The sequence below is a fragment of the Dendrobium catenatum genome, unplaced genomic scaffold (genome assembly GCF_001605985.2).
Source record: "Dendrobium catenatum unplaced genomic scaffold, ASM160598v2 fragScaff_scaffold_692, whole genome shotgun sequence".
Taxonomy (NCBI): Eukaryota; Viridiplantae; Streptophyta; class Magnoliopsida; order Asparagales; family Orchidaceae; genus Dendrobium; species Dendrobium catenatum.
The window spans coordinates 394175-418597 of record NW_021319154.1 but is presented as its reverse complement, the minus strand read 5'-3'; the positions used below and the strand labels follow the sequence as shown (position 1 = coordinate 418597).

The following is a 24423-nucleotide window of genomic DNA, read 5'->3' as shown; positions in this document are numbered from 1 at the left end:
GTGTTTTAGACAGCGAAAATGATCCCCCACGAATGCTCTTTACTCATATTACTTATGTTTAAAATTTCGTTGCGTTTGGATAAGCCATTTGAGAGAACGAAAGAAAAAACACCTAAGGGTCTATGTTTTGCCCTAATCTCGAGTGTACGAGATCTCCACCGTTGATCATTTGATCAATGACGGAGATCCCGTCGTTTCGTGATTTCGTTCTGATCGCGGAATTGTTCCCGCGGTCGTTTGTTTCGTCCGGCTCAATTGGAGCCGCTGATCCAAACAACAAACGATCTAATGGTTCCGCCGTTGTGCTGACGTGGTGAAATAACCACAGATTCGACCGCGCCGCCTTTGAAATCATTTGCAGTGATTGCGCGGAGACTCAATCAATTGCAAATGATTGCTCGCGGTCTGCAGAACCAATCCAACGCATGCCTGACAGCCGCCACTGCCGCCCCAGTTCTGTTTTAATTAAATTTAATTGTTTTTAAACCCTTTCTAACCTAATTTTTTTAGGAAATTATTTAAAATTATTTATTAATAAAAAAATTGTGTTCTATATAAACAATTTCAAAAAATTATTATCTTTAATATAAAAATATAATTAGGTTAAAATAATAATGATATTTTAAATTATATTAATTATTAACTATTTTCTTTTTTTATCAATAATTAATTATAAATTAATAAAATACTTTTATTAAATGCATAATTTTATTTTAAAATATTTTTATTATTTCAGATAATACTTAATATATTTTTATTTAAAATTTAGTATTATTTAATTATTGTTATTTAAGAATATTAATAATATATATATATATATATATATATATTATTAATAATTAAGTTTTAAATAAAATATATATTAATAATTATAATTTTTTTTATTTAAAAATTAGAGAATTGTTTTAATAATTTAAATATTAATATTAATTATTTGGCTATTTTAAATTATTTTAATTAGTTAATTACTTATATTACTAAATTACTTAATTAATAAATTAATCAATTTAAAATTTAAATATTTTTCAAAGTTATAAAAATTATGCTTATTAAACTATTGGAAATTAGAAAAAATATTTTTATTTATTTACTTTTTAAAATTTAATAAATATTTTCTTACTTTTAAGTATTTTTCTTGATTTGCATTAATTAAAAATATAATTATTTTCTAAAAATTATAAAAATTGTTTTTATTAAATTTCATAAACTTTTAACTTTAATTTAAAATAGTTTAATAATTATTTTTTAAATTATATTGAAACTCTTTTAATGCATTAAATTTCAAATATTCATAATCAATTCATTTTAAATTAGATTTTAACATATGATACCTCGTAATTTTTAGAAAATATGTATTTTTATTTAAAATTATTTTCAGTAACTAAAAATTTATTTTTCTAGATTATTTACTTATTATTTGATTATTCCTATTATTTAACTTTTATTTAAATAATAATATGTTAAATATTTTCAAATTAAAAAACTATTTTCAAATTATTTTAAAAACTCATTGGGTGATCAATAGATCTTTCTTATATTTATGTATGTATTTCCATTGAACTTTTTTTATTACTTTACTTTTAAATTTATATAGTTTATAAATGAGTATTATAAATTATTTTAAAATTAGGCATATTATTAAATATCTTAATTTTAAGAGATCTACTTCGAAAATTTTAAACATAGGTAGTATTTATGAATAGCATTCATGAAGGGGAAGATTAGTGGATGATTGGGCTCCAATCATCCACTAATTGCATCGATAAGCACATTTAGTCTTCTTTTCATCATCTTTTACATGTGTATGATGTACGAGAACCTAGCTTAGGCCCTCATATATCTAAGGACTTAGTGTGTTTATATTTGATGCATGTCTCATTCATGTTAACCCAAGGGTTAGTCTTAAAATATTAATTTTAAACCTATTTAACGTAAAGACACCCTAAGGACAATAATTAAGAACCCGTCTAACGAATATAGAAAAATTTTATGAGTTAAGTTAGAACCCCGATTGATATAAACTTTCAACATTTAAACTTAGTGATATCTTAAACCTTCTATAATTTTCTAAAAAATTGTAAAACCCTTTAAACACCTTAATTAAAAAACCCTAATTTACCCGTTAATAGAGCCACGATATTGACCTTGTTTTTCTCCAAACTTGGATCAAGGAGTTTGACTTGGTCAAATTGACCAAGCCAGGCCCCAAGATCACCTTTTTTGGGTTCCATGAGTCAGAGCAAGTCTGTTGAGCTCAAACCCATGCCCTGAGACAACCTAGTTGACCAGGTCAACCTATTTGAACCCTTTGAGCCCAAATCAATTTCAAACCCATTCAAACATATCTTTGGTTCAAATCCTCCATCCCTTGGACCTCTTCGACTAGGTTGACCAAGTCAACCCTTGACTTAGTTAACCAAATTCTCTCTTGGGTCAATTTGACTTATTTAAGTCAAATTTAGAGCAATTAATGCCGAGAATGATTTCCTATTGCTCCTTTGAGGCAACACCCGTCCAAATCTCTTCCCCTTCTCTCTAATTAGCCCTAATTTTGATCCTAGCCGTTGATTAAGTGTCTAAGGCTATAAATAGGCTTTTTAGGGTTGAAAAGGGAGGGTTTCTTGCTTTTTTTATCTCTCCAAGCCTCCATACCCCATAATTTTTGGTGAGTGAGCTCCTTAGACTCCATACTTTTCTCCCCCCCCCCTAAACCCGCCGCCAAGACCTCGCCGACGGCAAGATCTTTGGCCAACCGAGACTTCAGATCTTCCAAGGAGATTTCCCGACGATCCGTAGCTCGTTTGATCGTGACTTCAACTAGAGATTTGTACGAGAATAATCTACAAGCTCAATCGTTTAAAGAAATCAAAGATCCAACAGTGAAATTCTTCAAAAACCCTAAACTTAGGTCACTACACTTAGGGTTAATCACCTTTATTTTTAGCTCATTTTAGACCTCGAAAATAGTACCCCACAATTTCTCTTCATGTGGTTGATCCATGTTTAAAATTTCATTCGATTTGATCAACCCGATCGAGAAAAAATCGTAAAAAATATTTTAGGGCTTGAGTTTGTGCCCTATTATAAGTTTGCGGGATCTGGATCATTGATCTTGTGATCAACGGTCGAATTCGCGTTGTTCTGGGGTCTCGTTCGACCGCAGGGCTAGATCCAGTGGTTCCGCGCGTGGTCTAGCACGATCTAGGCCATCAATCCTAAACTGCGGACGATCGGACGGCTCCACGCCCACGTCCGACGTGTTTAAGTGATTGCCGCGAATTCCCACTGAGTCCCTGCTAGCTAGTCCGCCCGTTGGAGGAATCACTTTTGGTTCCTTCACGAACTCAGCTTTCACCACTCTTGGCGGGCCGACCCCAGTTGAGGCTGCTGCATTCTCTCCTCCCAAAGGAGAGCACACGTAGCCAAGAACCCCTTCGGACGACCAATGGCTCAGCGAACAGCACATGCACCTTCTTGTACTGCTCCCCTTCCTACGTAGTCAATGCACCTAGTGGTTAGACAGCCAGTGCCAAGACCACTCTTAGTTCCTCCTACTAGTCTAGTTGTTAGGCGACCTGTGCCTACTATACATATTATGCAGGCTGCTCCAGCCTCTCAGCACCGGAAGCCCTCTCAGCGCTGGAAGCCCGTTGTTGCTCCTATTGTTCCGGTGGAGGCAGCTCAAGTTCGGGTTCCCCCTCCTCCCTCTAGAAAGAGGAGTGCCCAGACCGAGGCTCCTTTACCTTCTGCCAGTCGGGCTTCTGTGTTCTCTCGACTCTCTTACCCCGAGACTATAGAGCAAACCTCGACACTTCCTGTAGCTCCTATTCCCCCTGTCCCCCAGGCAGTGGGTTTTGATGTACCTTCATCCTCTACCTCCGGCCTAAGGAGAAGGGACCGGAGAAATCGAAATAGAAGATTGTGTTTGGCTGCATCTGAGGTAGATAGACAGAGGATGGCAGAGGCGGTGGCTCACTAGGGAACCTTTATTTGGTCTAGTGACTGGACGTAGAGCTACGTTCGGCGAGCGCTGAGATCGCGCCACATAGCAAGCACAAAAATGCGGACCTGACCCGGCGAATAGTGGTTTTGTCACACGTGCGAAATTTAAATCCATGATAACCCGACAACCAGCCCATCACGGTATGGTTATATTTTAAATATATTCCTACCATGTAGATTTTCATTTCGCTATACTAGATGCAAAGACGAAGCGACTTGTGCAACTATTCCTTTCCTTCATAGTTCACAAGCATTTGCCGTGAGTTCGAAGCAAATTTCCAGTCGAAAACCTCCACAGAAACAATGCCTGAGGTTACAAATTTCTTCCGAAGTACTTTCATTCTTGTTAGATAGGTAATCTGGTTATAAAAAAAAAAAACAAAATCGTATTTTTAGGGTTAGGGTTTACTTACTAAGGTTCTTTTTTAGTAAAAAAATTTGAATGTATACTGTGAGAACGTTTCAAATCAATCTGAGTTCATGAAGTAATGCTCGGTACTAATCGGTATTCGGTGCTGGTTGGTACTGTTCTGTACTATTCAGTGCTGCTCAGTACTGCTCGGTACAGGACGGTATTCAGAGTTAATACTCGGTATTTATAATAAATATCTTATTATTTTATATATATAATATTTTTGTTCTTTGCTGCTTCGTACTGTTGGGTACTGTTCGGTGCTGATAGATACTTCTCAGTACTCAATAATTCTCGGTACAGCTCGGTATTCAGAGTAATTACTCGGTATTTACAATAAAAATCTTAATATTTTATATATAATATAATGTTCGTTGCTGCTCAATATTGCTCGGTACTGTTCGGCCCTGATCGGTGCTTCTCGTAACTTTTGGGTACAGCGCAGTATTCAGGGTTAATACTCGGTATTTAGAATAAATATATTAGTATTTTATATACTCTGTACTGTTCGTTGCTGCTCGGTACTGTTCGGTGCTAATCGATGCTTCTCGGCACTGCTCGGTATTACACGGTACTTCTCGATATTTGTCGTTATTGCTAATTTTTTCAAAGTAAATACTCGGTAATTAGGTTTGATATATTATGAAAATAATCTGTTTATGTGATTGCTATCAATTCTCCTTAACATTACTCGGTACTAGAAGTTATAAATCGATATTTACATAAGTTTTATTTTATTTTTTTTATCATACAGGGATATAACCCCAAGATTCATTTCAGATGTCGAACTTCAAGTTTTAGAGAAGTTTGTAACGAGATGGTTGTAAAATTTGGGGAGCCGTTAGTATCAAGACTACGGCAGCTACATATTAATCAGTTCCTATTACTGTCTCGATTCCCTCAGAATATTCTAATTGTTTATATGTTATTGACGAAGTGGGACATTTAGTCTGAATGTTTTGTTATTAAGTTATTAAGAGAAAAATGATACCTTTTTCATCTGATGAAATAGCTTTGATTCTTGGGTTGCTGAACATAAGAAATAAATTTGTGCCAGGTAGTGCTATGATTAGTGGAGTGACAGCAAATAATATAAGGCATGATATTAAGAAATTGGATGTGTCTACTCCAATAGAGAAAGTAGTGAAAGAATTTATTGTTTACTTACTGACGAACATCTTCTTTCCAATGGCCAACTTCCGCATACCATCTTCAATATTAGACGTTGCAAACAATTTCAAAAACTTTGGAACTACAAGTGGCCCCAATCCATTAGGGATTTCCTTGTGATTGAATTTAATGCAATTGCAAAAAAAACATTCAAAAATTATTCACTAGGATATATCAATGGTTTTGTAATGATTATAATTGTGAGTATTTACTACATATATGGTTTGATTTTATATACTTAAACTATTGACAATTAATTTTTTTATCATTATAACATTGAATTGTGTGTTTTATTTAATTACATATATGATTTTTTGAACAAACAAATTTCCACCACATAGTGGATGATGTTGCTCGACCCCGTATCATTCGTTGGGATGGAAAATTTAATTATAGAGAAAAAGATATTAACAAATTGTTAACCAACCTTCAGGATACTGAGGAAGTAAACATACGTGTAGTAACTTATATTTCTGATTTATTTATATAATTTTGATGACTACAAACATATCTTGTACAGATTTTCACACATTTACAAAGAATTACAGATGCTGAGAAGACTTTACTTCAGAATTCTTCTACATATCCAACAAAAGAGCATCTACAAATTGTACTTACTCCACACACAACCCCTCACATATCTTATAAGCCCCCAACTCGAACTCCACCAAGTATTCAAACTCCAGACAGTCCAACTAGAATGTCAAGCCCCACTGAATCCCCTATCCAACCGTCAAACCCCACTGAATCTCCAATCCAACCGCCAATCCCCAACATCAAGACCCCACAGAAAGAATTTTTCCCAGAACCTAATCCAAATCGTCTTGTTACTGAAGAAACGAACTTGAAGATTTTAAATCAATACATTTACAAACTTATAACCCAGCAAAACTATTTGATCAAAAAAGTATCATCAGTCGAACTCTTTACTTGAAAGATGGGTAGCAGCATTAGAACAAGCAGCATTCGATAATAAAATGAAATTTGTTGTTATATATAAATTCTTGAGTGATAATTTTCATGGCTCTTTCAAATCAAACCGGAGTGAAAGTCCGAAGAAATCATCTTTAAGAACTGTATCTAACCATAACAATTTGAACGAAGTAGTCAAATATGTCGACCAAATTGTTGAGAAAATTACAAAAGAAGCAGATTTGAAAGGGATGAAAGAGGTTGTGAGGCAATCTGAAGATGGAGAATTTCCTTCATCAAATAGGGGAGGAATTGCACGACGTGTACAGCTCAGGAATGATAGAAAAAGAAAAAAGGTTAAAACTCCATTCACATTAGGGGACAGGAAGAAGAAGAGATCTCAGAGTACTTTTGTTCATTTGGCTATTCTTGCTGTTGAAGAGATCTCAGGTTAACAAATATTCAATTTAAAGCGCATTTATTCCAGGGTTATTACTGTCAATGTAAGGAGATGAACACAACTGCATTCGTTGCAAATATCACCAGAACTTCTGTTAAGAATGTTAACCTGATCCTTATTCCCATTATAAAAGAAAAACATTGGACACTATTGGTTGGTAATCTAAGGAAAAAACTTGGGAATTTTTGGATTCATTACCCAAAGCCACTCACAAGGCTGTGGCTCCTGAAGTTGTAAGTGCTCTTAAAATTTGTATTTGATTTCAGTTATGATATTGAATATTAAAATTTTAATTTTATTAATTTTTCAGATATCTCATTTATATGTTAATACACAAAATGCTTATGACGATGATATACGAACCTAACCAATCCTAACGATTCCGAACTTGCCAAAACAAGACAACAGCGTGGATTGTGGAATGTTTGTTTGTAATTATATGAAAACAGTAATCAAAGATGATATTATTCAATGGGATATCTATAAGAACAAGCAAAGCAATATAACTATATTTAAGGCTGAATTTGCATATGGCCTTTTTTGTAACAATATAAAATAAAAATTTGAATTTACATAGGCCATTTATGTGTTTTTTTTATTGTGGTTATAAATAAATTACAATGGTTCGATTCATACTGATTTTAGAAAATTGCAACTTATAGCAAAATATTTCTCAATAAAGTCAAAATCCAGCTAATATCGATTAATACATGCTAATACAAAGTTGTACAGAATAAATTACAACTTATGCATACGTCAGATGCAAAAAGATGTATACATCAGATAGAGTGCAACTTACAATTCAAGCTTATAACAAAACTTATCTCAAAGAACAAAAAAATCATCATATACCGAGTAATACCTATTAATACCGAGTTATTTAAAAACTCAGGATTAGTTTTTGAAAATCGAAAAAATATGCATACGTCCGACAAAAAACAACATAAAACAACTTACAATCCAACCTTATAGCAAAATTTTTTAGAAGAAGCAAAAAATCGTCCTATACCGAGTAATACCAACTAATACTGAGTTATTTTAAAACTTCGGATTTGTTTTTAAAATTCGCAAAAAGATGCATACGTTAGACAGAGTGCTACTTACAATCCAACCTTATGACAAAATATTTCTCAAATAAGCCAAAAATCGTCCAATACTAAGTAATACCAACTAATACCGAGTTATTTTAAAACTCTGGATTTATTTTTAAAATTCGCAAAAAGATGCATACGCCAGACAGAGTGCAACTTATAATCAAACCTTATGGCAAAATATTTCTCAAATAAGCCAAAAATCGTCTAATACTGAATAATACCGAGTTATACCGAGTTATTTAAAAACTCCGAATTTATTTTTAAAATTCGCAAAAAGATGCATACGTCAGACAAAGTGCAACTTACAATCCAACCTTATGGCAAAATATTTCTCAAATAAGCCAAAAATCGTCTAATACTGAGTAATACCTACTAATACCGAGTTATACTGAGCTGTTACATAAAGGACGACTGGATTCCTATTTCTCCTTGTGTAAAATTTATGCTTGTAGCAGAATTCCTCTCTGTGGGTTTCACTTTTTTGCTCTTCCTCTTCTCCCAATGATCCTTTAATCTAGTATTAGAGATTCTCTTTGGCCGACACTTCGCAGGATATCTAATTGTTTTATGGCTCCCCTAAGGTATGCGCTTATTTTTTTCCCTTCCATAATATTTTGAACATTTAGAGTCATTGCACTCATAGCGTCAATCATACATTGTTCTGCATCCTCATTACCCTGTGCTTCTGTGCTAATTTGATATACAAATCGGCAAACATAATTTCTAAAAATCATGTTACGCGAATCCTGAATGGATGTGCACATTGTTTCCAATAGGTAGGATCTTCCGTCCACTATATAAATCTTTCGTGCTCTAGATGACCATTTTGGAATAAAATATTTTTGAGGAATATTAACAATATCCAACTGGCTCAGAACTTTCATGCAATGAGAATATAATAAACTCATTATCTCAAATTTTGCACAGCTGCATTGTAAGTAACTGAATGTTTGTTATCCATAATTCTTAAAAATATTCTAAATACCCAAGAAAAAGAATCAATTGTTTCCTCAGATAGAAATGCCACCCACAATATAATTTTTTGCCAATGATTATCAACTCCAATAATAAGAGCACAGGCTAAATTATATTTGTTAAGATGATAATTTATATCAAAAATAATGACATCCCAAAGCAGTCGTAATCAATTCTCCCAAACTCATCAACCCAAAAAAAATTTATCAACCTGTCTTCTTCATCAGTTTGCACATCCCATGCAAATATGTTGTCTGCAGCTGTCCGGTCTTTAAACAATTCGATTAGCAAATTGATATCCCCACTCTCAATTCTGGCTCTTTCTCATTTTAAATGTATTTGTATGCATCCCTCTTTGTGAATCACAGATTTCCTACACCTCCCACCTCATCGGATAGATAGGATAATACATTAACTATTTTTATGCCAGCTTCAGACATTGATATCAGAACGGAGGTATTTTCTTCATTGATGTGCCTAGATGATCTCAGCAAATGTTGATCATCCGGATTAGCCAATTCGTGATTGTGACTCTCTACCGATCTTTTCACCATCCATATTCCATCTCCACTAACCGCAAATCTAATCATAGCCGGACATCCAGTTCTTGTAGTTGATTTTTAAAATTTCACGTTCTTATTTTTTTCTATCTCCTTGAATCCGGCTTTGGAACTTAAAAAATCCTTTGATTTTATTTTTCTTGAATTATGCCAGAATGAATGATGCTCTTTCCGAACACTAAAACCATGAGAATGAGCATATTGACAATATTTATCATATGATTCCTTTTCAGAGTTGTAAACTCTTTGTGAATAAATAATTCAAAGTATTATAAATTATTGAACCAAACAATTAATTTTGAGCAATACCGCAATGACTTCATACCGAGCAATACCGAGTTTTGTCGAAAATTATTTCTCGGTACACCTATTGTACTTATCTATAGCCTTAGTAGAAGGTAGACATAATCGACGTAAGAAAACAAATAAAACGAGCGTACCGAGCAATACCTATGAATACCGAGCAATACCGAGTTATCTAAATGCTCGGTACAAACATATGATACTTATCTAAAAGCTCGGTATAAGGATCTTATAAATACCGATCAGTACCGACTTATATCGAATTTTGAACAAATTTTTTATCTCGGTACAAACATATGGTACCTATCTAAAAGCTCGGTAAAAGGATCCTATAAATTACACTCCAAATATTCCGTTTTAGATCTACTCGAGCGAAAACCTTTAGACTCTAAGGTTGACCTCCATAATTCAAGTTTACCTTCAACTCCCTCTCTAGTCTTATCAACAAGAAGAATATCATCAGCAAAAAGCATACACCAAGGTACATCCTTTTGCAAATGTCTAGTGAGAACATCCATGACTAAAGCAAAAAGATATGGGCTTAAGGCTGATCCTTGATGTAACCCAACCGAAATAGGGAAATACTTGGTCAATCCACCTTGTGTTAGAACACAAGTAATAGCTCCTGCATATATATCTTTAATGATTTGAATATAAGCATTATTGACTCCTTTCTTTTCAAGAACTCTCCATAGCACTTCTCTTGGAACTTTATCTCGGTACACCTATGGTACTTATCTATAAGCTTGGTACAAGGTAGACATTATCAACGTAAACAAACAAAAAAAGGAGCATACCGAGCAATACCTATAGTATCCAACAGTACCATATTTGTATCAATCAATACTCCAACCCTCTCTATCGGTACGAATATGGTACTCATGGATAAACAAAAAGAAATGATCATACGTAACTAGATTTTAAAAATTTATATTATAAAACCTCTGTATATATAAGAAATTACTTGTATAAAAATAGAAAAATCTTCATCGACATTATAAGTGCCAAATGTTTCATTGAAATCGTCTAAGTCTTCCAAAGAAATAGTCGTTGTCTTTTCTTCCATCTCCTTGAACCCTTCGCGAAAACTTTATATTCATGCTGTAAACCCTAAACACTGTATAACGTCTTCAAACCATAATCCGTCAAAAGTTTATTAAACATATAAAGAATGCGCAGGTTTTTAACATTTCCTGCCTGTTTAAGATAAAGTACGTTGGGGCGACCCAAAATGGTGTAAAACACGTGACCAGTCAACAAACCACGACGGGTTTGGGCCAGGTTTTCGGGCTGCTACGTGGCAATATATGAGTGGCAACCGAACGTAAAGCAACATCCGGTGACCTGACCTAATAAACGTTCCTCACTAGGAGCCTATTCAGAGGAGAGTGATCCCTGTTCAGCAGGAGCCACGCGAGTTTCAATTTAACCTACCCCAACTGTTGCAGTAGCGCCTGAGATAGAAGCAGTCTAGGGATGACGCTTCTCCCTACTAGCACACAGTGGTGACGAGAAGGACGTCGCTTGCATTGCCGCGACCCCTCCTGTAACCACTACTTTATCCCGAGTTAGTTTCCCCATGGACAATGCTGCCCGAACCCTCTCTCAGAGGATTCGGAGTATCGTCCAACTAGCGCAAGGTCAAAGGTCTGTCAGTCGGGAGAGGTTACTCCGTCAGATCTCTCAAGTGTCCGTTTAGTTGCAGAGGCAGACTTTGAGGCAGAGATATAGATGGCAAAGAGGACAGCCACCCAGGCAGCCTGCTAGTTCAGTTCTGTCAGTTTGACCACAAACAGTTACCCTTGGTGTTGGACGACGCCCATGTCGTCATGGATCGAGACGGCAATTGGAGCCTACCGAAGCTTAGATCCGTTTAGTAGTTGTGGCCCATCAGCAGTTAGTTGTTCCTATTGGACCACACCTCAGCAGGTGGGTGTGGAGACGACGATAGGCAGACACCCATGTCAGGACAATACAATCAATAGAAGTAGTTGAGCAGATGGAGACAGTTGTTCCTTCTGGGTCTGAGGTAGTCCTGATGGTTTGTAATGCAGATGTTGTAGCTTCCCCCGGGGGTTCACTAGTTAGGGGAAAGATGGATTCAACTTTTAGCCCCCATAGGGACTCTTCCCCTATGAGTCCTTACATAAATGCCTTGTGTTAGACCCCCTCCGAGGAGGATACACTCGGAGAAGAGTCAGATGGAGAAGTGCTAGTGCACAGAGTTTGTGTAGTTACCCGACGAGGTCACTCGAACGAGTAGAGAGAGCCCAAGGACGATGATGAGCAGGGAGAGCCAGAGGTGGGTGAATCTCCTAGGTCAGTTGATATAGAGGTGATAATTTTGTACATTCAGACTCAGATAACAAAAATGGCCAGAGCTATGGCTACAATGACCGCGCAGTTGACAGCTTTGGGGGCGATGCCCTAGATAACGGGCGTAGCCACTCCTACTATGTCCAGGAACGAGCCCGCAATACCACCACTACACCTGACTCACCTATAGTAGCTACTACCATGGTTCAGAGTCAGTCGACATAGTTGTTAGCAGGACAGATTCAAGACTTGATAGCCTAGAAAATTGAGCAGGCGATTTCCATAGTCAGTTCAGCACTTCAATAGCAATCGTACTCATCGGGTCAGTTATCAATGCAGCCCAAACCTTCACGTAGGACTCCAGAGAGTCAGCAGTACCTACAGGAGAAGCTTAGTAAGGAATATATATTTAAAAGATAAAATGCGAAAAAGATTTTTAGATTCCTTATTAAGAAAAACATTTTAATATTACCGGACAATAGTAGATTGGAGAAGGGAGACAGACCACCCGCTCTATTGCCCCTATCACAGACATATCGAACATGTTATAGAGGACTGCTATGTGTGCAAGAACAAAGTTGAGAGGCTCATGGCCAGTAGGAAGATACATTTGCCTGATAGTGACTTAGTGCAGCCTTAGGGCAAGACCACTCAGATAGTTCAGGTGATTTCTGGTTCCAGCCGCAGTGATAGTCAGGGAAGAAGTAGCAGATCACCCAAAGATTATGAGGGAGAGTGGCAGCTAGCACTCTCCCGGAAGACAAAGCAGTTGATCGATAAAGCAGTTTAGAGTTCAGAGGCAGTTGAGAGGAAGCCTTTACAAGTCAAGTCGACAATTGTCGCCCTAGTTACTATGCTAACACCTTTTTCTCCTTATATTGTAGTGCCTACTGAGCACATTTCTTCTACTTTATGTAATAAAAAGATGTATGAAAAGGAAAAACTTGTTATAACCTCAGAAGGGAAGACGGGGCTCCTTCTAGCGTTTATGCTGAAAGACTTCGTTCTCCTTTCGATTGATGATGAAATAATAGAAGAATGTGATTCTAGCTACTTTTGATTTCATGCTCCTACTTTTAATTCTACTTATTCTGACACTCGTTCTTTTTATATTTTTTATATTGCTTGCAATGTAAGTAATCATGTGAAGATGAGTTTGACTATGATAAAGAACCAGCCTTTACTATTCCAAAGGATGGTTGTTACATAAATTCAGAAGATGAATCCGAGAATCCACTCAAGGCACTTTCATTAGAGCCAGCACTGTTGCAAATCTGTTTTCATGAATTATGTTTTGATGATTAGCAAACACTCTTGTTTCTATATGACTGTCTTTTTTACTGACATTTCAGGGCCACAAGATCCAACAAATTCAAGTTTGGGTAGACTAGGTTTGAGTCAGTCTGTAATTTTCTTTTTCCCTTTCTTGACACAATTGTAACCATTGAAGTGTTATGATGCTAAGTAACCCTACACACACTTGAGTAATTTTTTCTATCTGATTTAGAATTACTGTTTTTACTCACATCGTCCCGGACGATACTTATATCATCCTGGACGATCGAGTTTAAAACAGAAACCTTAATCAGGATTCCTAGTCAAGGCAGTCGTCATTAGGATATCGGCCTGGATGATACATGTATCGGCCAGGACGATATGCTCAAAACAGAAAGAATTCGCCGACATGATCTATTTAGGTATTCTTTATTTTTGGATATCGGCCAGGACGATCGTGTATCATCCTAGACGATTTGATACAATTATGCCTAAATTGATCAGACAATTAAGGAAAGCAATTAAGGATGATTGATACGATCACATCGTCCGGGATGATCTCGATATCGTCCGGGACGATCTCGATATCGTCCGGGACGATCTCGATATCGTCCGGGACGATCTCGATATCGTCCGGGACGATCAGCTCAAAAACCTTAGTTGCTTCTAGACGATCAACATCGGCCAGATCATATGTAGGACGATGTTCTGGACGATTTATCTCTGATGTGAGCTAATCGTCCGGGAAGATCGTAAGATCATCCTAGACGATCAAGCTAATTTTGAATCGTCCAGACCAACATTCAAGGCGATGTTCAGTACGATAGCACACAATTTGTACTGATCGGCTAGGACGATATCCATATCATCCTCGACAATAATGTCGGTTCTTGAAATTCTATTTAAAGGATCCGATTTTTCTCATGTATGAGACCTTGAGTACTGCTGTCTTGACCTAAGAGAGCTTTGGGAGAGGGAGAGGGAGAGAGAGAGAAAGAGAGGAACTTGTGAGAGGGATTTTGTAAGAGGGTTCACAAGGGTTACTCCAAGCAAGATTCCAAGTCGTCTTCTCCGGTCTTCGTCGTTCATTCTTGGGAGGTTCTTGGCAGGTCTACTTCAGCAAAAGGTCCGGGTTCTCTGCCCGCTTTAGGAGGAAGCAAAAGGAGTTGGTTCTCTGCCGCACCGGGGTTGTTGAAAAGGAGTTGGGTGTAAAAGCTTCTCCGCCCTTCCAAAACTTGTGAGGGGGAGTTTGTGATAATAATATTTCCTGTTGAGGATGACTCTATACAGGACGTTCACTTACATTCAGGGAAGATCCTTCCTCCTCCACTGTACGAGACATTCGGGCTAGCACGGTCTAAGGAGTGTGCCTCTTTATCCATAATATAGGTGCCCTACTAGGTCTTGAGAGTCAGGGTTTGGAAGAGACCACTATGAATATAGAGTTAAGAGTGTCCCTCATTATTTTTTCACAATCATAGAGGGCTATATAGAGTAGGGTGTCATTTATTCGACTTGGTCTGATGAACGAGCTTTACAGCAAGCCCGTATTTGGCGAACTGATTTATATGGGGAAGAGTCGGTCTACTCATGCCAATATTCGTGTAATCTCTCATTCTTATCCGGTTGTTTATCTTGCCGATGAAGAAGACACGGATGATGTTAAGGATAGGGTCTTGGATGCTCCATGAGAGTTTGAAGATGACACTACTTCCTCCATAAATGAACTGTGTGAGGTAAACTTAGGCACTGATTCAAATCATAGACCTATTTTCCATAGTTCTTTACTGTCTGATTTAGAGGCTTAAGATTACGTCAAGCTCCTCTTAGAGTTTAAATATTATTTTGCCTAAAATTACACCAAAATATCTGATTTAAATCTAGAGGTAGCCGTTCATAAGTTGGTCATTAAGCCCGATGCAGTCCCTGTTAAGCAGTCACCTCATAGGATGAGGTTAGAAATTGAACAACAAATGATCGTCAAAACTAAGAAGCTCATAGAGGCTGGATTTATTTGTAAAGAGAAGTATCACACTTTGCTTGCCAATATTATTCCAGTCCGAAAGAAGAGCGGACAGATTCGTGTCTGTATTGACTTCTGTGATTTGAACAAGGCATGTCTTAAGGATGATTTTCCTCTTATTGTCCCCGAGATTATGGTTGATATAGCTTCATCCCATAACATTTTCTCATTCATAGTTGGTTCGTATGGTTATAATCAAATCAAGATGTCCCATAAAGATGAGAAGTTTACTGTATTCCGTACACCTATAGGTATATTTTGTTACAAGGTGATATCCTTCAGTCTCAAGAATGCTGGAGCCACCTATTAATGAGCTATGACTGTTATTTCGATGAGATGATACATGAACAAGTTGAATGCTATGTGAATGATTTGGTGGTCAAAAGCAAGGTCCATGGAAATCACCTACAAGATTTATAAATCGTTTTTAAACATCTTCGCAAATTTGATTTGAAAATGAATCCTTTAAAATGCGCATTTAGAGTTAATGTATGAAAGTTTCTTAGGGTTTATAATCCGCTATCATGACATTGAGATTGACCCTTCTATGATCAAAGCCATAGTGGATCTGAAACCCCCTAAAAGTCTTACCCAGTTGAGATCCTTCCAGGGTAAACTTTCTTTCTTGTGGAGATTTATCTCGAATTTTTCTAATAGATTTGAGAGTATAAAGCGCTAACTGATGAACCCCACTGTTTTAGCTGCAACTATCCCAAGTAGGCCGTTGATTCTCTATACTACGGCCCTAGATGAATTCTTGGATGCACAGTTAGCTCAAGAAAAGAAGGCAAAGAGAATGTCTTGTACTACCTCAGCAGATGATTGCATATCCGACGATGAAAAAGCAATGTTTGACTTTGATCTTCGTAGTGCAAAAGCTTAGACACTATATACTTTCGCATAAGGTTAACTTGATCTCTAGAGTTAATCCCTTGCAGTATCTAATGATCCGTCCGACCCTTTCAGGTCGTCTAGCATGCTAGCCGTTTATGATTCTGCTTCAATTCGACATTACTTTTGTTCCTCAATGGATTATCAAAGGACAAACACTAGCTGACTTTCTTGCTGCTCACCTGATCCCTGTAGATTCTCCACTTGATGATGATCTACCGGATGAACTAATCATGAGTGTGGATAAGCAATAGTCCCCTACTTGGGAGATCTACTTTGACGATGCATCATCCGTTAAAACTTTATATCGAAATGAAACTCTCATAGTTAGGGTAGGTTTGGGCCTTATCTTTGTATCCACTGAAGGTCACACTCTTCGTTACTCCTACACTTCCGATGACTGGTGGGTGTTGCTTTGCCCACACCTTGAGACTTCACCACTTATGAACTCACAAGTTCAAGAAAAAAAATCAGAATTTTTTTTTATAATCAATTATTAATCCTAATACAAGACTAAAGGCCATATATATAGGACTCAAAGAGAAAAGAAAAGAAGTGGCCGAAATGCCCTTAGGGCTACAAATCAAAACAAAATATAAGCAAGAGTATAATCATCCAACATGAAATAAAATAAGCTAATACATGAAATAAATCAAAAATACATGCTCCTAATCATAGCCGTCGATCTTCGATGCTTTTGATGATAAACATTCCATAATCTCTTGTTGATATCCTCATCAAGAATTATCATTATAGTAGCATGTGAAAAATATGAACTCTGAAAAAAAGTTAAGTATGGAATATCAATTTAAATTAAAGTTTAGCTATATATGATTTATGACTTATAAATATAGGTGGTACAAAAGGGTTCCTGAATATGAGACTACATTACAAATGGGGCAAAAAGGATCTCAAAGAAATGAGACCTACATAACTAGTGGGGCAAAAGAGACCCCTAAAGAGACAAAATGGACCTCTATATAATTCAATGGCGATAACGCCATGTTTATCTAGAATCCATTGAATATATTTATGAAATAGTAGCCAAATCTTTTAAAGAATAAAATTGATATTCAATATGAGTTCAAGAAAAAATAAATGTTAATGTCAAATGAGATTTTATGAAGTATTCTAAGTAGTTTAACTTTTATTTATATTTTAATATTCTGAATTTTATAATCATACAAGTTAAATACTATTTAAAGTTGCCTAACTTACTGAGCCTCACATCTCACCAGCATATTTCTTACGGACTGTTGTTACAAGAAAAAGAAAAGAAAATGTCGAGGAAGACTAAGTGCAAGTACTTAAAATTTATATACTAGTTTTAAAACTGTTTGTAAGACTAAATTTAAGGTATGTGAATATTCTAATAAATGATTTATTTGGTTTTTCCTTAGTGGCTCTATAACTACATTTTTATTAAAATTTTTAATTATTAGTTAGAGGACACGTACCACGTCCTTACTAGTAGGAGATTGTTTGAGAATGGATCCAAGTGATATTTTCGACTAGGCATTTAACTCTTTTGTGAGCTGAAGTAGTTTTAAATTTATACACATCGGCAAACTGTTACAGATGGTGAATGAATTTTGCTTTAAGCGTTGAGATGGATAGTTTCATTTTTAAATATTTTTGGGATTTGGGGATTTTTTTGGATTTTTCTAGGATTTTAGGTGGAGCTTTAGAGTATTTGAAATTGACTTTTGGGAGACACTTGAAAGTATTTGAAATGGACCCCTCCGGTTGAGATCTTCAATCAATGCGGCCATCATTGGGGCGTTTGGAGTTATTTTTCATTTGATTGAACCTTGTCGACTCTCTCACTGTCGACAGAGGATCGGGTTTCATAAGCTTTAAGCCTTTATTAGTGAATTCTTTTGATTTTAGGCTTTGAAGGCCTAATATGAATGTATTGAAACAAATATTCTGATCGCCACGGCCACATATTTGTTTGATGGTGTGAACCCTGTCGACTTCTATTGACCCGTATAGAAGGATCAGGTTAGAACATGAATTCACTTATTGACCCGCGCAGCTTTCCTAGATATCACTTGTGTACCAATAACACACTCGTCAGGGCCAATGCGGGTATTTGAGGGCATTTTATAATTAAATCCTGTCCACTCATTTTATTTGCTAAGGAGGATCGGGTTTAAATTTAATAACCCGCGCAGCATCCCTAGGCGTCACGTGTGTACCAATAACACACTCGCCGGGGCCCATGCAAGTTAAGATTGCATTTTCCCCTTTAGTGTACCTATGTGTATACAAATTACAGTGCATGTGCAGGGGTACTTTAAAATATTTGTAGACGTCTTCTGTCTGCTTGTACGGAGGTTGCAGATCCGGTGACGTGGCGTAGCAACTTCTGAATTGAGTTGTTCGCTACTTCGTATAAGTAGACTGTCGTTCACTATTTGTTGATTTTTTATAGGTGGGTCATAGTGTACTAACTAATCTCCTACTTGGCTATAGATGATTGTATCTATTGCAGCGCTTCTGTATTCGCACACAAACAATTTGTTGTGTTAGATGCTATGTGATGACATGTTAAATGTTTATTTATTGAGAAATTGATGTATGTTGTACTTCTGTCCTTGTCTCTAAATTTAATTGAATGTCATTTTATCTACTAAATTATGACTCACCCTACTTATGGGACACTTTTTAGGAGAACCCGATAAAAGATAATGGCGGATAGACCACCATTTACGTACCGTTATAGAGAGATGACAAGCGACATATTCTTTCTTTTTGATTTTTTATATTTTAAGATAGGACTCATGATGAATTGTAAGGATTTTTTTTGATATTTTTTATGTTTTGAACATCTATGTTTTAATATTGATATGTTGAATGATAGATGAACAGAAAGAAAGAAAAATTTTACTTAGCTTTTTATATAGTGGCTATTTCTTTATGCATTGGAGATATTTTGATGTTGTAATGTGAAGGTTTTTAATTTCTACTATCTGACCTCCGTTCCCGTCTCGCTTATGCGAGCTTACCGGGCCGGGTCGTAACAAGTTAGGAATGTAATGTACCCACACATATAAATTGAAAAAAGGTCTTGGAAAAGGAAATGGAAAATGGAGCACCTTAATAGATATAATTAAGATGATGACTGCTATGATAGTTGTATTATTTACGAAAAAGATAAGATATTATATGGTATATAATATTAATGCTACAAAATCTATTGCAACATCAAAACTTTAAATTGAATTAATTGTTAAATAAAATTTTTATTGTTTTATAACAAACATGTATATTATTTCAATATTCCTTGTTCCGATTATTTGGAAACATGATACAGTTAGTTGTGACATAACTCATTAATATCACTTAATAAAACATGGAAAGAAACAAATGAGCTAAAGAAGAGTGAACGTATATTGTAGATGTGATATTATAAGAGAGATTTATTTTCAAAAGTCATATTGTTTTTTTCTTGAATAATGAATTTTGAGTTGTGGTAGCTCTTTCAATATGTAGGAAGTGAATGAAATTTTAAATATCCATTCGACCGTCAATTTCTGCTTCATTAATTAGAGCCTTCGGGCAAGATCATGATACTTACTCCTAAAAACAAGAAATGCTAATATTAAGAATATTGTGACTGGTATTACTATATCACTTGTGAGCAGTGACTGTATTTCTTAGCCTGGAAAAAAAATTATAACCTTTAAGGAAGCAGGATATTTTACGAGCATACTGATAAGACCAACTTGTTCTAATTTATTTGACACACATCCTATGTTGAAGATACTCCTCTTTTGTTATGCTTGGTCGGGGATTTGAAATCCACAGATGTCCCACATGCTCATAAACTAAACATCTACTCTGCTTGTGGGTTTTGCAATATGGAACAGGAATAAAAAAACCACTTATTCTTCGAATGCACTTACACATTCAACATCCTCACTCAATGCTTACCTTGGACGGCTACTTCCCTATTGTGCCCCAACGCCCTGCAAGTGTTACAACATATTAATAACTTATGGGTTGCATGTAAAATTGTATAACACCTCTATTATATCTCCACCTCTTGCTTAATCTATTTCATTTCGCATGAGATATATAAAATGTCACGACCCGACTCGGTAAGCTTGTATAGGTGAGGCAGGAACGAAAGTCAGACAGTAAAAAATAAAAATATTCACATTACATAAACAAAACACTTCAAACATAAAGAAAGAGTCACTATAAAATGTCAAGTGAAAATTTTCTTTCTATTTATTTATCATTCAATAATATCAACTTTAAAATATAGATGTTCAAAAAATAAAAAGAGATCCATAAATCTTTCCTTACAATTCGTCCTGAATCATTCTAACTCAAAATATCAAAAATCAAAAAGAATGAACCTGTTGTCCGTTGTCTCCCTACTACGGTATGTAAAGGGTGATATATCTGTCATTCTCATTTATCAGATTCTCCTGAAAGGTGCTTCATAAATAAGATGAGTCATAACTCAGTAGATAAAATGTCATTCAATTAAATTTAAAGGCAAGAAAAGAATTACAATATGCATCTACGTCTGAATAAATAAACATTTAACATATCATAACATATTATCTAAAGTGAAAATGTTTCTAAGTCAACCTTTAAGTTATCTTTCTTGCATAAACTTGCAATCATTTCTCTTTAAGCATTCATGACTCATTTGATGCCTCATATACATATAAGATAAAGACATAATATCATAATAGCATAATAGTAATCACTCGTCTTGGAAGTATCATTTGTACTGATCAGGTACATATTTAATTGGTCATCTTTACCATTTGATTCTAAAGAACCCTTTACCATTTGGCTCAAAAGAGTCCATTTACCATTGGCTCAAAAGAGCTTCTTTACCATTGATACTTCTACATCAAATATGCACATATAAACATTTCTTATTTATTCATAAAAGAGACTTTAGCATGACATTCATGTGTATGTTCTCATATGATATTACATGCTTGCTAATTAAATGAGAAAAGAGATATGCATATGTATATGTTGCATGTAAAAGAAGGCATATGTATTACATGAAAATAAAAGAAACATGAACTTTACCATTCTTTATTATCAATACATAAGAAATTTATTTTTGTATCATGTGATTATGAGCATTTATGTAAGAACATGCTAGCTATAAATGAAATTACAAAAAACATAAAAAATACCATTTTTACATGTTTGTATTTATAGCACTTTCTAAATTTAAAAAAATTTCATTTTACCTATCTCACCACGATGATTTTTCGAAAGTCCTATCGAGCTCTTTCCTTTATGCGATCAGTATCTAAAAGAGACATAACATAACGTGTAAATATTAGTTGTTCTCTCATAAACTTCTAAAAACCCTAATCTATGAATAAAGAACTCATCCATACATCATTCTTTTACTTTCTAAATGAACTCTTTTTTCCAATTCATGATAAATCTCATTCTTATTTTCTCTAAATTGGGATTTAATCATAATCTTAGCTTTTGAAAACCTCCCTCAATTCCTTTGCTTACCACCTGCATAAAGAACCTCTCTTACACTTAAACATAAATTAACATAGAATAATTTTTTTTGATTTTCTAAATTAAAAATTAGAAAAATAACATTTTGTGCAAAAGTCCTATTTCTTGCCTTTAAAAACATTCCTAAGCCTATTTGAAACCAATACACTTAAAAATTTTCATGATTTTGGAAAGTCCTAAACCTTAGAGCATGAAAATTTCTTCATAAAATTTAACTAACTTCATGTAAAAGCTCTAAAACATCATTAGAAAACTTTTACAAAGCCATTTTGAAAAAATACAAAAAATTGCAGAAAACCCTAATTTTTAAAAATCTAAATTTTTCAAGAAATCATCTCATTTTTGTGCTTAGAATCATCCTCTAAACCTTCCATATCCTTTTATCTTAAAGAGTTTTGAAATTTCTCTCAAATCGTAGATTTCTTTCTTGAGAAAACCCTATGGAAAATCATGAGAAAAAAGTTTATAAAAACTCACATTACCCTTCCTTTAGTCCTCCTTACAATTTCCCTTCAATCTTCCTCACAAACCGCCGTCGGAAACCGCCCCTAAGACTGTTGTTCATTTCTCCCCGTCGCCTCTTCTCTCCCTCTTTTGTTCCGTTCGGGCCACACGAGAGGAATGGGGACAGAAATATTTCGGTCCCCTAATAAGAGAGAATGCATCTCCCTAATTGCACAAAGTCTAAAATGCCCTCACTTATATTATCTCCACTTAATTGATATTAAGGGCAATCTTGTCACATAAAAAATTCTATGAATTTTAACTTCCAAAATACGAGAAATTCAATATGAGTTCTTTATACCGATTCGCTCAGAATTTTGCGTACTATTTTATAAAATTTATTGCGTCGAATTCTGACGACTTTGAAATTTTTCCTAATTTCATCACGGCGCATCGAAATGCATGCGACGCTGAAGATCGTTGTTTTTCGGGTTTTACATGAAAGACTTTTTGGCAACTCAACTTCTTGTTGTAGTATTCAACAATAAAATTTTAGAACAATTAAAACAAGATGATGCAGGACTAGAATTCTTAGATGATATTTGATGTAGGATTTTTGCACGTAGTCCTGCATCACAAAAGTTCACAATTGGGAAAAATTCCATGAAATTGAACATCTCCTGCTATAGTAGGCTTCTCGGTTGTATCGTTTTACTAGATGGCTGTTGATTTGGTTGGTTGCTCAGCTTGTTTTGTTGGGTTATTCGATTAAGGTTTTGGAGCAAGGACCATGTTGAAACATCACTTCCCAGCTTTGTTGATGCTTCTCTGAGCATGCTCATTCTCACCCACCAAAGCAACCTACAGGCAACCATGGAAGATGGTTCAACACAACTTGCGGATCCTGCTTTTGGTGAAGACTTTTGTATTCTAAGTCCGACATTTTATATTTTTGCTCCCCCTACTGACATATCATGTAATTATTTAAACAACTTTCTGGGGTTATTTTATTTTGTTATGACTACAGGTTCTCACTCGTAATTTTATCATTAATGTCAATGAAATGGGCTAAAGCCCTCAATTTTCCCAAAAAAAAATATATATTCAGATTAAGGACCACTTGCAGAGAAAATTGATTAGAACGCAAGTAGGACATACCTTTTTCTACATACCATTCTGGAGGAAGCCTCTCTCCTCCACTTCCGACACACACGTGAAAGCCTGGAAGTCTTGCAGCACCTAGGGTAAAGAAAAAGAAAGGTTAGGCATAAGAAAAGAAAAAGATACGCATAAGAAAAAGAAAAAATCAGAGCATGGAAAACAAAGCCACTTGGTCTTGTCATTGTAGGAAAATTTTGTCAACTAAATAAATAGAATGTGTTTTATTTGAGTAGACATTATAACAAGATGTCATTCTTGTTGCTAAATAACTTTGAATTCCGCAAATAAAATAAAACAACCAATTCATGTGCAAAATGAGGAAATATGAAGCTCTTACAAATAGATTCACGCAGCTGGACTGCATATATAAACCTCTAACAAATTGGGAAGACTCTTTCATGCTAATACAATTAAATGAAGTGAACTTACATTAAAATCATAAAATTATGTTTAGGGAAGAAAACTGTCACTTGAAACGTATAATTATTGGTGATGTTGTACAATCATCACTTAACAAATTATTAAAAAAGAAAGAGCAATAGGCACATAATGATGGAAAATAGTTGCACAACAGATATCGAAAATAAAAGGTAATGAAATACTAGAAAACATTTCGTGCATGGACATTGCTCGTTATTATAAGAACCGTCTTCTTGGAGAAACTCTCACAAAAAAACCTAACTCTTCCCACCCGCAACCTCCCATCTCCTCCCCTCCTCCAGCTTCACCAGAGGTCCCTCATCAAAGAAATCCTCACCTCCACCTCCATTGCTTTCTACCCATTTCAATAAGCAACCGCCACCACTAAATGCTCTAGATTTTCCCCCTCTACAATACATCATTAACCTTAACTCCATAGCCAGTTTAACTCCCATACCTCCTCTGCTAGAGATGGGCTCCAT

General features: G+C 35.5%; 1 protein-coding gene across 1 annotated transcript in view; it reads right to left on the bottom strand.

Moving 5' to 3' along the window:
- The window catches only part of LOC110092922 (monodehydroascorbate reductase 3, cytosolic-like), a 33135-nt gene extending 8712 nt beyond the window's left edge, over positions 1–24423 (bottom strand). Inside the window, exons 1-2 of the mRNA XM_028695838.1 lie at positions 24213–24423; positions 23519–23608 (exon numbers count right to left, since the gene is read on the bottom strand). Coding sequence (XP_028551671.1) covers positions 23519–23608; positions 24213–24423 — 301 coding nt within the window. The remainder of the gene's footprint in view (positions 1–23518; positions 23609–24212) is intronic.